General features: G+C 37.3%; 1 protein-coding gene across 1 annotated transcript in view; it reads left to right on the forward strand.

Annotated features, from left to right (window-relative positions):
- Nucleotides 1–14587, forward strand: part of LOC143231691 (large ribosomal subunit protein uL3m-like) — a 36803-nt gene that overhangs the window by 15692 nt on the left and 6524 nt on the right. Inside the window, exon 7 of the mRNA XM_076466283.1 lies at nucleotides 13450–13561. Coding sequence (XP_076322398.1) covers nucleotides 13450–13561 — 112 coding nt within the window. The remainder of the gene's footprint in view (nucleotides 1–13449; nucleotides 13562–14587) is intronic.

The raw sequence follows: 14587 nt of genomic DNA on the forward strand, positions 1-14587 counted from the left end.
TGAAACTAAAGTCTGTTTCAATATTAGTGCAAAGTGATTTAATGTTATGATTAATAAAACTATTTTTACTAAAGATCTGTTTGTGAAACTAAAATCTGTTTCAATATTAGTGCAAAGTGATTTAATGTTATGATTAATAAAACTATTCTTCATCCCACAAGTATTACTAACATTATCTCTAGAATTTTGGCCTGGCATGGCCTAGCACGTAAGGCGTGCAACTTGTAATCCGAGGGTCGCGGGTTCGCGCCCGTGTCGCTCCAAACATGCGCCAATCCCACTATTCATTGATAAAAAAGTAGCCCAAGAGTTGGCGGTAGGTGGTGATGACTAGCTGCCTTCCCTCTAGTCTTACAGTGCTAAATTAGGGACAGCTAGCATAGATAGCCCTCGGTAGCTTTGTGCGAAATTCCAAAGCAAACAAACAAACTCTAGAACTTCCTAAATACATATCAATCATATATTTTGAATTATACTTTATATTTTATGTTATTTTCTATAATCTATGTGAAGTCTGTTACTTAACCAACCTTGCCACCACCATTAAAAAATTAGAAAATACAAATTATGCTTTTTTAATGCTAGAATAACTACATATTATAACACAACAATACAGATGTTTAGTCTAAGTAGTTTAAGTCTCATAACATTATATATTTAGTATTTTTTCAAATTATATTAACCTTCCAGTCATACCTAGCTAACATTAAATAACTTGAATTGATGTAGCATATGTGCACCCATGTTACATATCAGATAATATAAAACTGACCTTTAGTCTTCCTGTCTTGGCTGTGTTTTAGTGGACTAATATTTACTAATAAACAGTCACATTTCACTTATTATACATTATATATATATATGTAGATTATTGTTATTTAGAAATAAATTATTAAACTTATTTTTCTCAAAACAGAGAACAATAAATCAAGAACTATAGTGAACAGTTATCTTTTCTTGCTATGACCTTTGAACTCAGTTGCTGCTGGACATAGGTTACTAAGCCTTTTAATATTTCACATGTAGAGGATTATCAAACAAAATTTTGTTTGAGTATTGTATATACAATTGAATAGCCCAAAAATGATAAATATCTACATTAATACCATAGAATTCTACTATAATTTATTAAACTTATTATCTTAGATATATTTAGAATTTAAAGAATATGAAATTTCAAACATACTGAAGACACAATCTACATTCTTGAAGTCTTCATTTGAAAGAACAGAACCTTCCCTGGGAGGTCCTCTCAGTGTGGATTCCTGTATGTTGTGAGGGGATCTCCCTGGTAAGGTTATGTTCTTTCAGTTTACCTCCTCTGGAATCTGAACATCCCACGTGTTTGCCATGCGTGGTGACCCGTGAAGGGGAGGAGAGGATCCTGGTGGTTGAGGGGTCCAACCCTAACACAACACTTTGGCCTTGAATTCCTGTAAAAAGGGCAGCCTTGGGGTTGGCCCCCTTGGGTCAATTGGCTGGTCCACTTGGACTGAGGTTAACCAAGTACCATTGTTTGAAGTTCTCAATAGGTGTTGTGGACATTGTGTCTGATGCTGGTGTTTGGGTACAGTGCACACGAAACTCTGGTGTTGCTGCAGTGTCCTTGTTTGACATTGTAGTGCATCCCCTCGTAGGGCTCCATGGTGGGTGGCGTCAGTAAGCACCAAAATATTCCTTTTTTTATTATGGATTCTCCAAATAAAAACTTAAATAAATAGTGAAAAAACAGCCCATAGGTAAACGACCATGTCTTGAAGATTCTGAGCAGCAACGTTCAACACTTGTTGTACCTCATTTTCTTACACTGTATTCTCTTTCAGACAAGCCCTTGGGGCATATGTCTTCCTTTTTCATTGAAAAGGGACTTGCTGGCTCTCCGAAGTCAGTGAAGAAGCTTTGATCTGTTGACATATACGTGGAAACATTCATGTCTCAACACAGTGAACTCCTTTTGCATTCAAGGCCGATTGAGGATACACCTCATGCTACTTTGAATTCATCACAAGGAGTTATTGTTGAGAGGGATTTGAAGAACATCCCTGAGTCAGAGATTCTCGCTAGTTTCTCCACCCAAGGAGTTTCTGCAGTGAGGCGGCGTATCTCCACTTTGAAAGATGGAAATACGATGCCGACCAATGTTCTTGTTCTGACGTTTACATCACCACATCCAACTGCCACCATCAAGGCAGGTTATCTTAATTATTATAGTATGGCCGTACATTCCAAATCCTCTCAGATGTTTTATGGATCAGCGGTTCAGTAACCAGAAGACGTCAAGTTGTGGTTCCTTGACCACGATGCCAATGAGTGTGAAATGGATCCACATTATGTCAATTGCAATGGCTCTCACCTATCCTACTTTTGTTCTTCCCCTAAAAGGTTGGAAGAAAAAGAGGTGCAGTATTTGAAAATGATACAAAACATTGCTTACCCTGAGGCTTAAAAGTTGCTGTCCACCACTTCATTTCAGACATATGCTGCTGCACTTTGTTCCACCACTACAGTGGAAGTGCAGGTGGATCTCTCTGTGCCTCCAAAAGAATATTTCTCAAACCAAATTAACAGTCTTTTGACCCTCATGATTAAAAAAGTTGATGAATCTACTTCAACACCCATCTCTGTCCCTAACGTACATTCCAGCAAACCCTAAGATCCACTTCCTTTGGTTCCGGGTACGGGTATTTCCTCGGGTATATCTTCTTCTCCCACCCAAAGATGCAAAACAATTGTTTGTTCATGTCCTCAGTCGCTGGAATTCTCTTCCAACAACAAAGACCTGCCCATTCAACCATTAGACCTCCCTTGAATAAAGACAGTAAAGGAAAAAGAAATTGTCATAAACAGAATGGTTCTCCACCCAGTTCATCTACACAAATAAAATTGACCAACTTAGTACAATGGAACTGTCGAGGTTTACGTTCTAATCTGGATGACATCAAAGCACTGTTTGCTTCCTTTCATCCTGTATGTCTTTCCTTACAGGGAACATTTCTGAAACCTGCCGATACAGTTACCTTTGCCAACTTTTCTTTGTACAGAAATGACAGGCTGTGTGATGGACAAATGCATGGAGAGGTGGCACTGTTGGTTGATCAGCATGTGCCCACCCAGTCACTGCCACTCGACATCTCTGGAGAAGTGCCGATATTCATAGGAGGGGTCGCTCTGTAGAGTGTATGCTCTCTGATCACAACTTTTCTCTTTTCAATACTGGTTCTTCCACTTATTTTCACGTACCTAGTCAGTCCTTTACTGCTATTGATCTCTCAGTTTGCTCCCCTTCATTATTTTCCCTTTTCATGGAGGGTTGACAATAATCCACTAGGCAGTGACCATTTTACAATGATTATAAAGAGACTGGCTGTGGTCGATGCCACCCTACCCACGCGTGGAAGCTGGATCAGGCAAACTGGTCCACTTTCACTGCTCTCAAGAACTTCATCCTGCCATTATCTGAATCAGTCATCAATAGATCAACGTGTGGCAGCGGTAACTGGCTGTATTATACAAGCAGCTGCTCAGTGTATTCCTAAAACCTTAACATGTTTTCCACAATATCCTTGTCCGTGGTGGAATCCTGCCTTGCCATTTGGCAAGGAAAGCTCAAAAAGGGCCTGGGATACTTTTCATAGATATCCCACACTTTTGAACTGTGTTGCTTTCAAACAGGCCATGCACATGCTCAATGGGTAAGATGTTAAAGCCAGAAGGAATCTTGGATTAAGTTCACAACTAGCATATCATCTACCACTGGTTTCAAGGTCATATGGGACAGGATTTGAAAGGTCTGTAGGCACTACAATTCTGTCCCCCTCTCGATCTTACCCTCTGATGGTCAGGAGGTGGCTGATGTCCAGAGCATCGCTGACACTCTAGGTGAAAGCTTTTGCCGGGTATCTAGCATTTCTGCTTTTTCCTCCACCTTCTTAGCAATGAAGACCTGGGTAGAGAGATCTTCTCTTTCCTTTCAAGCTGATTGTCTCTATGACAATAATCATCCCTTTACAATGGTGGAACTCAAACTGGCTCTTCATTGGTCTGGCAGTACATCAGCCAGACCTGATGAAATACACGATGAAGTGCTGTGCCATCTTTCTCCTGTTTTGCTTGTTATTCTTCTGATTGTTTTTAGCAGGATCTGGCAGGAGAATGTTTTTCCTGATGCTCTAAGCCTGGGAAGGATCCCAAGATTCCTTCAAACTACTGTCCAATTGTTTTGATGAGCTGTTTTTGCAAGACCTTAGAGAAGGTGGTTAATGCTCATCATGTCTGGTTTTTTGAATCAAATGACCTCTTCTAGTCCACCCAGTGTGGGTTCCAACAACAGTGCTCCACCATGGACCACCTGATTCGACTTGAAATGTCAATCAGAGAAGCCTTTCTCAAATGACAACATCTTGTATCAATATTCTTTGACATTGTGAAGGCTTATGATATAACATGGAGGTATGGTATTTCTTATCTGCAGGAACTTGGAGTCCCTCAGGGCTGTGTTTTGAGTCTCACACTTTTCAGTATAAAGATTAATGCCATCACTAAATAACTCCCTCTTACTGTTGCAAATGGGCTCTATGTCTATGACTTTCACATCTCATGTCAGCCATCGAATATGAGGTATGTTGAGCAGCAGCTACAGACTTCCCTCAGTTGTTTACTGAAGTGGATCTCAGCAAATGGCTTTAACTTGTCTTTTCCTAAAACTGTGTACATGCACTTTTGCCACCAATGGGGTATTTATCCTGATCCTAAACTCCATATTGGTGAAGTTGTGCTGCCTGTGGTCCCTGAAACAAAGTTTTTGGGGCTTATCTTTGACCATAAGCTGACCTTTATACTATACATCGAGCAGCTATAGGTCAAATGTACAAGAGCACTGAACATCCTCTGTGTCATCTCTTTCACCACCTGGGGAAAAGATCGATGTTCTATGCTAAAGATATATTGTGCTCTTATTCATTCAAAACTTGACTATGAATCACTGGTCTATGGCTCTGCTGGGACCTCAGCCTTAAATATGCTGGATCCCATTCATGATCAAGGACTTTGGCTCTGCACTGGGACTTTCTGCACTTTCCCAGTTCAGAGCTTATATGTAAAGTCTCATGAACCTTTTTTGCACCTCTGCATTTGCAACTGTCTTTACTGTATGCTTCAAAACTTTGTTCCTTACCAAAGCATCCCACCTGGAGTTGTGTTTTCCTTTTTCGATGGGCCATACTTTTTGGAACAGATGATCTGCCATTACTCCTTTTGGTCTTTGTATGAATTAGGTCTGTCCTTGGATAACATTGCTGTATCTACTGGTCAGCCCATCCTACCATGGCTTCTTACATTTCCCAAATGTGTCCTATTTTTAAGTCATCTGAGAAAAGTACACACTTCCTATTTGGAAATACTGTCAGTTATTTGCTGAACTTCTTTCAAACCATCATTCCATTCCCATTTATATGGATGGTTCAAAATCAGGTAATTCTGTGGGGTCTGCTGTGGTTTGTTGTGGTTTAGAGGTTATGCACAGAATCCCTTTTGTGTTCACTGCCGAACTGTATACCATTTCTCTTGCCTTAGATCACATAGAAGTTAAGCAGTACTCAAACTGCACTATTTATACTGATTCGCTTAGCTCTGTACCGGCCCTGGAATCACTTCACATTAGTTCACACCGATATTCCCAGGAATACCAATGTGGCCCAGTATTTGGTAAATACTGGATAGAAGTATATGTTAAAGATAAATGGGCCAGTTGGTATTTGTGGGAACGAGCTCTCCAATACCTCAACTAAATCTATCTGCTCTGGTACTGTCACAACTGTGCCTGTTCCATTCATGGACTATAGTCCTGTAGGCAAGGCTCAGCTCCATGCCAGTTGGTAGTCGACTTGGAGTAAGCAACATGAAAACAAGCTTTTCCAAATAAAACCCTATATTGGACTTTGGCCATCTTTTTTCCATAAGATGGAAAAGAGGAAGTTGTTCTAACTAGACTACGCATTGGTCACAGTTTTTTAACTCATCATTTTTTTTTATCTGGAACTGATGCACCAATGTATAGTCTGTGTAACACTCAGGTCACAGTAAGCCACATTTTACTGTTTTGCCATCAGTATGACTTAATGGCGGCACCATTTTAAACATGTTTTGTCCCAAGGTTTGTCCATAATGTTAGACAGTATTATTGATGATGGCGGCACTGTCCACGAGGAAATGTTTTTATTTTTTTTAAAGGCCATTAATCTTTTCAATGCTATTTAAGTTATATATTAGACCTTTTTTAATGTAACTCCCTTTTAAGAATCAAAGCCCATCTAGTTTGACCTGAAATTAGAAAATGGCTGTAACACCAAATAACTTAAAACCAGGACTGGAAAGGCCAACTTCAGGTGACTGACAGTGGTTTTTGAACTTACCTGTTCCTGGTGAGTTATAATAATTACAATTATGCTACAGAAAGTCCTTTAGAATAGGTATTACTGTAATTTTTCTCTTACTGCTGTAGACTGGATGTAAACATTGGTTTTATGCTACTTATGTGCGTTTAAACTTTCTTTTATTTTACCTTAATTTCTTTTTATGAATTTTACTAAACTTTTTTAAATTTCCTCTTGGTGTGGATTCCTGTACGTGGTGAGGCGACCTCCCAGAGAAGGTTCTGTTCTTTCAGTTTACCTCCTCTGGGATCTAAACATCCACCCACGTGTTTGCAGTGCGTGGCGACCCATGAAGGGGAGGAGAGGGTCCTGGTGGTTGAGGGGTCCAACCCTAACACACCATCTTGGCCTTGAATTCCTGTAGACGGACGGCCTTTGGGTGGACCCCTTGGGTTAATCGGCTGGTCCACTTGGGCTAGAGTTAACCAAGTACCAGTGTTGGAAGTTCTCAACAGGTGTTGTGTACATTGTGTCTGATGCCAGTGTTTGGGTATAGTGCTCACGAAACCCTGGCATTGCTGCAATGCCCTTGCATGACATTGTAGTATTTCCCCTTGTAGAGCTCCATGGTGGGTGGGGTCAGTGGGTACCGAAATTTTCCTTTTTTCCTATGGATCCTCCAAAAAAAAGTTTAAATAAAATAGCGAAAAACAGTCAATAGGTAAACGACCACGTTTTGAAGACTTTGAGCAGCAATTTTCAACATCTGTAACACCTGTACCCCATTTTCATTCTAAATAAAGATAAATGCCATCACTGAACAACTTCCTCTCACTGTTGCAAACGGGCTCTATGTTGATGACTTTCCCATCTCGTGTCAGTCGTCGAACATGAGATATATTGAGCGGCAACTACAAACTGCCTTCAATCGTGTACTGAAGTGGACTTTGGCGAACGGCTTTAATTTTTCTCTCTCTAAAACCGTTTGCATGCACTTTTGCCACCAGCGGGGTACCCACCCTGTTCCTGAACTCCGTATCGGTGAAGTTCTGCTGCCATTGGTCCCTGAAACCAAGTTCTTGGGACTTATCTTTGACCGTAAGCTGACCTTTATACCACACTTAAAGCAGCTACGGGTCAAATGCACAAGAGCACTGAACATCCTTCGTGTCCTCTCTACTGCCAGTTGGGGAGTGGATCGTTGTTCTATGTTAAAGGTATATTGTGCTCTTATTCGTTTAAAACTCGACTATGGATCAATGGTCTATGGCTCTGCCAGACCCTCGGCCTTAAAGATGCTGGACCCCATTCATCATCAAAGGCTTTGACTCTGCACTGGGGCTTTCTGCACCTCCCCAGTTCAGAGCTTATATGTGGAATCTCACGAACCTTCTCTGCACCTTTGCTGTCTGCAACTGTCTTTACTATATTCTTTGAAACTTTGCTCCTTACCAAAGCGTCTCACTTGGGGATGTGTTTTCCTTCCTCAGTTGGCCTTACTTTTTCAAAATAGACGATCTGCCATTGCTCCTTTTGGCTTTCGCATCCAGGTGCAATTGGATGAATTGGGTCTGTCCTTGGAAAACATTGCAGAATCCACTGGTCAGCCCATCCCCCCCATGACTTATTACAGTCCCCAGATGTGACCTTTCTTTAAGTCATCTGAAAAAGGCAGAAACTCCCTTTATTTACTGAACATCTTTTGAACAACCTTTCTATTCCAATTTATACGGATGGTTCAAAATCAGGTGATTCTGGACTCTGCCATGGTTTGTTGTGGTTCGGTGGTTGTGCGCAGAATCCCCTCTACAGCTTCTGTATTCACTGCTGAACTGTACGCCATATCTCTTGCCCTGGATCATATTGAAGCTGAGCAATACTCCGACTGCACTATTTATACTGACTCCCTTAGTTCTCTACTGGCCCTGGAATCGCTTCACGTTGGCTCACACCCTGTTCTCACTGATATTCAAAACCGACTGGCCCATTTCTCATTAACATCTACTTCTATCCAGTTTTTCTGGATACCAGGCCACGTTGGTATTTGCAGGAACAAGCTTGCAGACACAGCAGCTAAATCTATCTGCTCTGGTACTGTCACCACTGTGCCTATTCCATACATGGACTATGGTCCTGTATTCAAGGCTCTGCTTTGTGCCAGCTGGCAGTCCACTTGGAGTGAGCAACATGACAACAAGCTTTTTCAAATAAAACCCTATATTGGGCTTTGTCTGTCTAACTTCCTTAAAGTTCAGAAGGAGGAAGTTGTTTTAACTAGACTATGCATTGGTCACAGTATTTTAGTTCATCGTCTTCTTTCATCTGGAACTGTTGCACCAGTGTGTAGTTTGTGTAACACTCAAATCACCATAAGCCACATTTTACTTCCTTACCATATTTACAACTCTGAACGACGGCACCATTTTAAACATGTTTTGTCCCAAGGTTTGTCCATAACATTAGACAGTGTTATTGGTGATGGTGACGCTGTCCACCCTGATAAAGTTTTTAGTTTTTTAATGGCCATTAATCTTTTTAACCTCATTTAAGTGTTTGATATTTATTCATTACACCTTTTTAATTGTGGTTCCCTTTTCAGTCTCAATCTCTTTAGTTCAATTTGACATTGTAAAATGACCAGAACATTAAATAACTCGACACCAGGATTGGAAAGGCCAACTTCAGGTGACTGATGCTGCTGTTTGAACAATCCGTTTGAACTACCCGTTAGTCGTCCTGGCAAGTTGCTATTACACTTTTGCTGCATGTCTTTTAACACTTTTATTACTTTACTTTTTGGTACTGGCCATAATGACACATGACCCTGAACCAGGACTGGAAAGACCAACTTCAGATGACTGACGGTGGTTCTTATACCTACCTGTTTGTCTTCCTGGCGGGTTATGATCATTACTATTCTGCTACAGAAAGTCCTTTACAACTTTGTAGACTGGATGTCAACATTGGTTTTATATCATTTTATGTTTTAATTGCTGTTTTGTATTTACCTTCATTTCCTGTTATGTATTTTACTACATTTACTTTACTTTTACCTTTTTACTGGACATTTGGCTAATTATTATTATGATTTTGCTACATGTCTTTTAAAACTTTTATTACTTTACCTTTTGATAATGGCTCTTATGACACATAACCCAGAACCAGGACTGGAAAGGCCAACTTCAGGTGACTGATGGTGGTTCTTGTACTTACCTATTAGTCTTCCTGGTGGGTTATGATCATTACCTTTATGCTAGAGAAAGTCCTTTACAACTTCTTTTACTCTGCTTTCTCTCTTAACATTGTAGACTAGGTGTCAACATTGGTTTTGTACTTTTTCTGTTTTTCAATGCTGTTTTGTTTTACCTTCATTTCCTTTTTTGTATTTTACTACATTTAATTTAGCTGCTTTGTGCCATAAAACACTAAATCAATCAATCAAATTCTTTCATTTTAACTTTTTACTGGATGTTTGGTGCAGATAGCCTAGCTGCTTTGTGCCATGAAACACCAAACCAACCAACCAACCTATAGTATCAGAATAGATGTTTATCATTTTCTGGCTATTCAACTGTACATACAATACTTAAAATTTTGTTTGATGTGAAATATTAAAAGGCTTAGTAACCTATGTCCAGCAGCAACCAAGTTCAAAGGTCGTAGCAAGAAAAGTAACTGTTTACTATACTTCTTGATTTATTGTTGTATGTTTTAATAAAAATAAGTTTAATAATTTATTTCTATATAATAATAATAATTTATATACACATATATAATGTATAATAATTGAAATCTGTGTATTGGTTATTCATATCTCATATATTGAAGTAAGTATGTATAAGGAACTGTTTCTGAAAATGGAAAGAGGTGAGTAGGGCAACTGTGTTTGATTCAGTACATAAGCCATATCTCAGCAAAATAAAAAGATTTGAGGTTCTTAATTTATATTCTAGCTTGTCAATATTTGTAATATTAGAAAACAGGGCTTCATCAGTCACCCCTGACCTTGTGGTGGTCATAACATTGAAATGATACAGAGGACATCTTTGTTACTTTACTTTAGCTTAAGCACCACCAGTGACAAAAAAACAATCTGGAAATTAAAGAAGTGGTGTGAACCAAAAATAACCAGAAGGAACAATAATGTGCATTTAAATGAAAGAAAAATGAAAAGTAATCCAAGTAATCATGGTAAGTTAACATGTAACTCAGGTTACGTACAGCTATCGTGGTAAGTTAACATGTAACCCAGGTTACGTACAGCTATCGTGGTAAGTTAACATGTAACCCAGGTTACGTACAACTATCATGGTAAGTTAACATGTAACCCAGGTTATGTACAACTGTTATGGTAAGTTGTGTAACCCATGTTATGTACAGCTATCGTGGTAAGTTAACATGTAACCCAGGTTACGTACAGTTATCATGGTAAGTTAAAGTGTAACCCAGGTTACGTACAGTTATCATGGTAAGTTAAAGTGTAACCCAGGCTACGTACAGCTATCATGGTAAGTTAACATGTAACCCAGGTTACGTACAACTATCATGGTAAGTTAACGTGTAACTATTATGAAGCAAAAGTGTAGAATTTATAAATTGCAAAAGTTGTTTTGCAGGATAGACCAGAAGGAATTTAAATACAAAAACAGCAGAACATGGATGTGTTCCACCACATCTTTAATATTTTAAAGATGGACATCACAAAGAAAATAAAAATATACAAGGTTCTTATTTTATATTCTAGCTTGTCTATATTACTAACTTGAGTTCCTAATTTGTAGAAAATTAGAGACTCCATATTTTGACATCACAAACATCTAATGTTAAACAATGCTGAATTCAACATACCATATGACTCACTAAAATTCACTTTTAAATTGAAAAAATAACTCATATATAACATTAAAGTTTGAATTATAATCTACATTTTAAGTCCAAATTTACTGACATGAATTCATAGTAGTCCAATAAAGTTTTGGATGTGAGTCAACAAGGTATTATAATGTGATACTCAATCCCACTGTTCATAACTAAAAGTATAGTCCAAGAGTTGACAGTGGATAATGATTAGCTGCCTTCTCTAGTCTTTCACTTCAAAGTGAGAGACAGCTGATATAGGTAGCCCTCAAGTGCAGAATTCAAATAAACAAACATTCCTATTTTGTCTGTGCTCTGACATGTTATATATTTATTTATGTACAATTATATATATATATATATGGTGTGTGCATGTCTATACATATAAACATATGTAAGAACAACAATGAGTCTGTAGGTCAATCAAAGTTGTTCCCAGCCACTAAACTAGGCTTAGAAAGATGAAACATTCCCTTGAGATATTTATAAAGCCTTTCCTCAAACTCCCTTACATTTATACATCTGCTATTGCTGAAGATAACTCGTGGATTGATTTCAGTAGGTAATAACTAGTAATTACATGTAGAAGCTGTAGTTTATGAATAGAAAAGCTCTCATTTAGTAACAGAAGTAAAACTTCATGAAAATTTTTAAGTATTTCTGTATTAATAAAAATTACTGTAAACTTTATAGTTTCCAGTTTAAGCGATATGCATTTAAATTACTTGAGAGTATATAGCTGAAATTAAACACATATGTGGTAACTTGTCTTAGGTACTTAGCTGAAATTAAACACATGTATGGTAACTTGTCTTAGGTACTTAGCTGAAATTAAACACATGTATGGTAACTTGTCTTAGGTACTTAGATTTTGTTGGTACTTATTTTTTATCAAGTTATTGAACCTTAAAGTTATTTTTAATTTGGAACATAAGTTGCAGCTGATGCCAACTGAGTTTATTGGATTTATTGGTATGGTAGTTTACACTGTCAGGTTTCATTTTCAGTCACAAATTCAGATGTATCTTGGTTTTTTGGGTCAGTAGTTTGTACGCTTTTTGCAGTGTAATAATGTTTACACATTATGTATTTTTGTTTTTGACTACTTCATAAAACTCAGCATTAGTTGCAACTTATGTTTCAAATCAAAAGTAACTTCATAAAACTTGCTCTAGAGGATGGAGTGTAACACATCAAAACAATTTTGGAATTTATTCCTGATCTGTATGACAACCACGTATCTTTACAACAGTCCTGAAACTTATTTTCAATTGTAAAAGGTTCTATTGTAAGGCTATCATTGTCCAAAGTACAACACTCATTCCTGCTTTCTTTTGCCACTGATTCTCACTTGTTTCAAGATTCAACACTTTTCTTGCCACAACTGAAGCTAAACTTCTTACAAATCTCTTTTTGGAAGATCCCAGAATTCCAAGTTGATCAGTATTCCTTCTTTTTTCAACACCATTATGTATAAAGATAGCTGCATCTTGGATATGACCAAGTCTTCATTCTGAACACATTAAAATAATTTGAGTATTTGAATGTTTTACATTCGAAAGGACTGTCGCATACTCTTCCCAACAGTAAGAACTTTTTGGTGGCACCACACTACCTATAAATTCTAAACAATGTAAAAATATAGTTTTTATACATACCATTCCACTGCAACTTCATATTTGCTATGATTGTCATGCGACTTGATGAGTTGTGTGTTCAAAATTGTTTTAATACAACATATTTAGCTGTCTTGTGTATTTAATTATTTGTTACAAACCAGTAATAACTTACTGTTTTCCACGTGATTTCTATTTTTCATAATTCAACTTGTTTAATGATTATTTTCTGTTTTATCTGGTGAGAATTTTGTGATGAATGTGAAATATTTACGCTAAATGTTTTGTGTAACTTACTATTCAAGAACTGACACATGAAATACAAGATGTGTGAATTTCTTTATAATGCTGCCCTGGCAGTGTCACTTTGATTTTTCACCACTGAATCATAAAATTTCTAATTATACATTTTTATATGAAAATAACTTTAATTTAAATTTAAGATCAAACTATGTTTGTACATACTGATTTTTTGTAAATAAATTATTATAATTCCATCTTATAGGACCTTGATAGACATCTTAATGAATTATGAAGAGATTTATCTGTATAGAATGTTTGGTTTAGTTAATAATATTCATGTTTAACTTTGTTCACTATTGTAGAATTGGTCATGGTTTCCAAGGGGTAGTGAAACGTTGGGGAATGAAAGGAGGACCCAAAACTCATGGCAACACGAAATCACATCGCAGACCTGGAGCAATAGGTGGAGGAGTGGTGAGTCCACAATTACTGTAAATGTTATTAAAGTTACTTCTTAGCATACTTTTATATTTTAAATAACTATGTCTAATTCTTGTATTAAATATAGAAGTACATACATTTTTTGTGGATTGAGCTTTTAACACCCAGTCTCTGAGCCAGGGAGCTATGTTTGGTAGGTTGCTTCCCAAATCAATCTACTTGGCTTCCTTTCCTCTATTTTGAATATAGGTTTCATCTTCTTGCGATATCTGAAACTTTGGTTGCTCACATGTGTGGATAACTTTGCACTTGTTTGCAGGTTACAATGGAGTGAGCCCACTTCTCACCATAGGACACACAGTAGTTACTGAACACATAATCAGATCTACATCTTCATTGTTGATGATTAAACTCATGTTTCATTTCATTACAGACTGTGTAGGTATGCATGTTGGATCAGATTGGTTAAACAGTTGTGTGCCTTGAGAGGTTATCTTCATATATGCAAATCAACCTTGTTTAAAAGTCAGTAACAGGAAAACATAAATACATGTAATGCCTTTGTTTATATTTTTAATGGGAATCACCCAACATTTCTGTGCATGATTGAAGTTTTGTGTGTAAACTCTGTTCATGAAATTTGTAGTTAGTCAAGTGTTACCATGTGCCTTAACATGATTATTAAATCAAACTTTGTGAACTTTTTGTGCAGGAAGTACAGTATGTTTCATTTATGTTTTATCTGAAATGTAGTTCATTATCCACTTATTAATTCAGTTTTGTTATATAGTTCATTATTCCCTTGTTAATTCAGTTTAGTTATATAGTTCATTATTCCCTTGTTAATTCAGTTTAGTTATATAGTTCATTATCCCTTTCTTAATTCAGTTTAGTTATATAGTTCATTATCCCCTTGTTAATTCAGTTTAGTTATGTAGTTCATTATCCCCTTGTTAATTCAGTTTAGTTATATAGTTCATTATCCCCTTGTTAATTCAGTTTAGTTATATAGTTCATTATCCCCTTGTTAATTCAGTTTAGTTATATAGTTCATTATCC

This window comes from Tachypleus tridentatus, chromosome 11, assembly GCF_004210375.1.
Source record: "Tachypleus tridentatus isolate NWPU-2018 chromosome 11, ASM421037v1, whole genome shotgun sequence".
NCBI classification, from domain to species: Eukaryota; Metazoa; Arthropoda; class Merostomata; order Xiphosura; family Limulidae; genus Tachypleus; species Tachypleus tridentatus.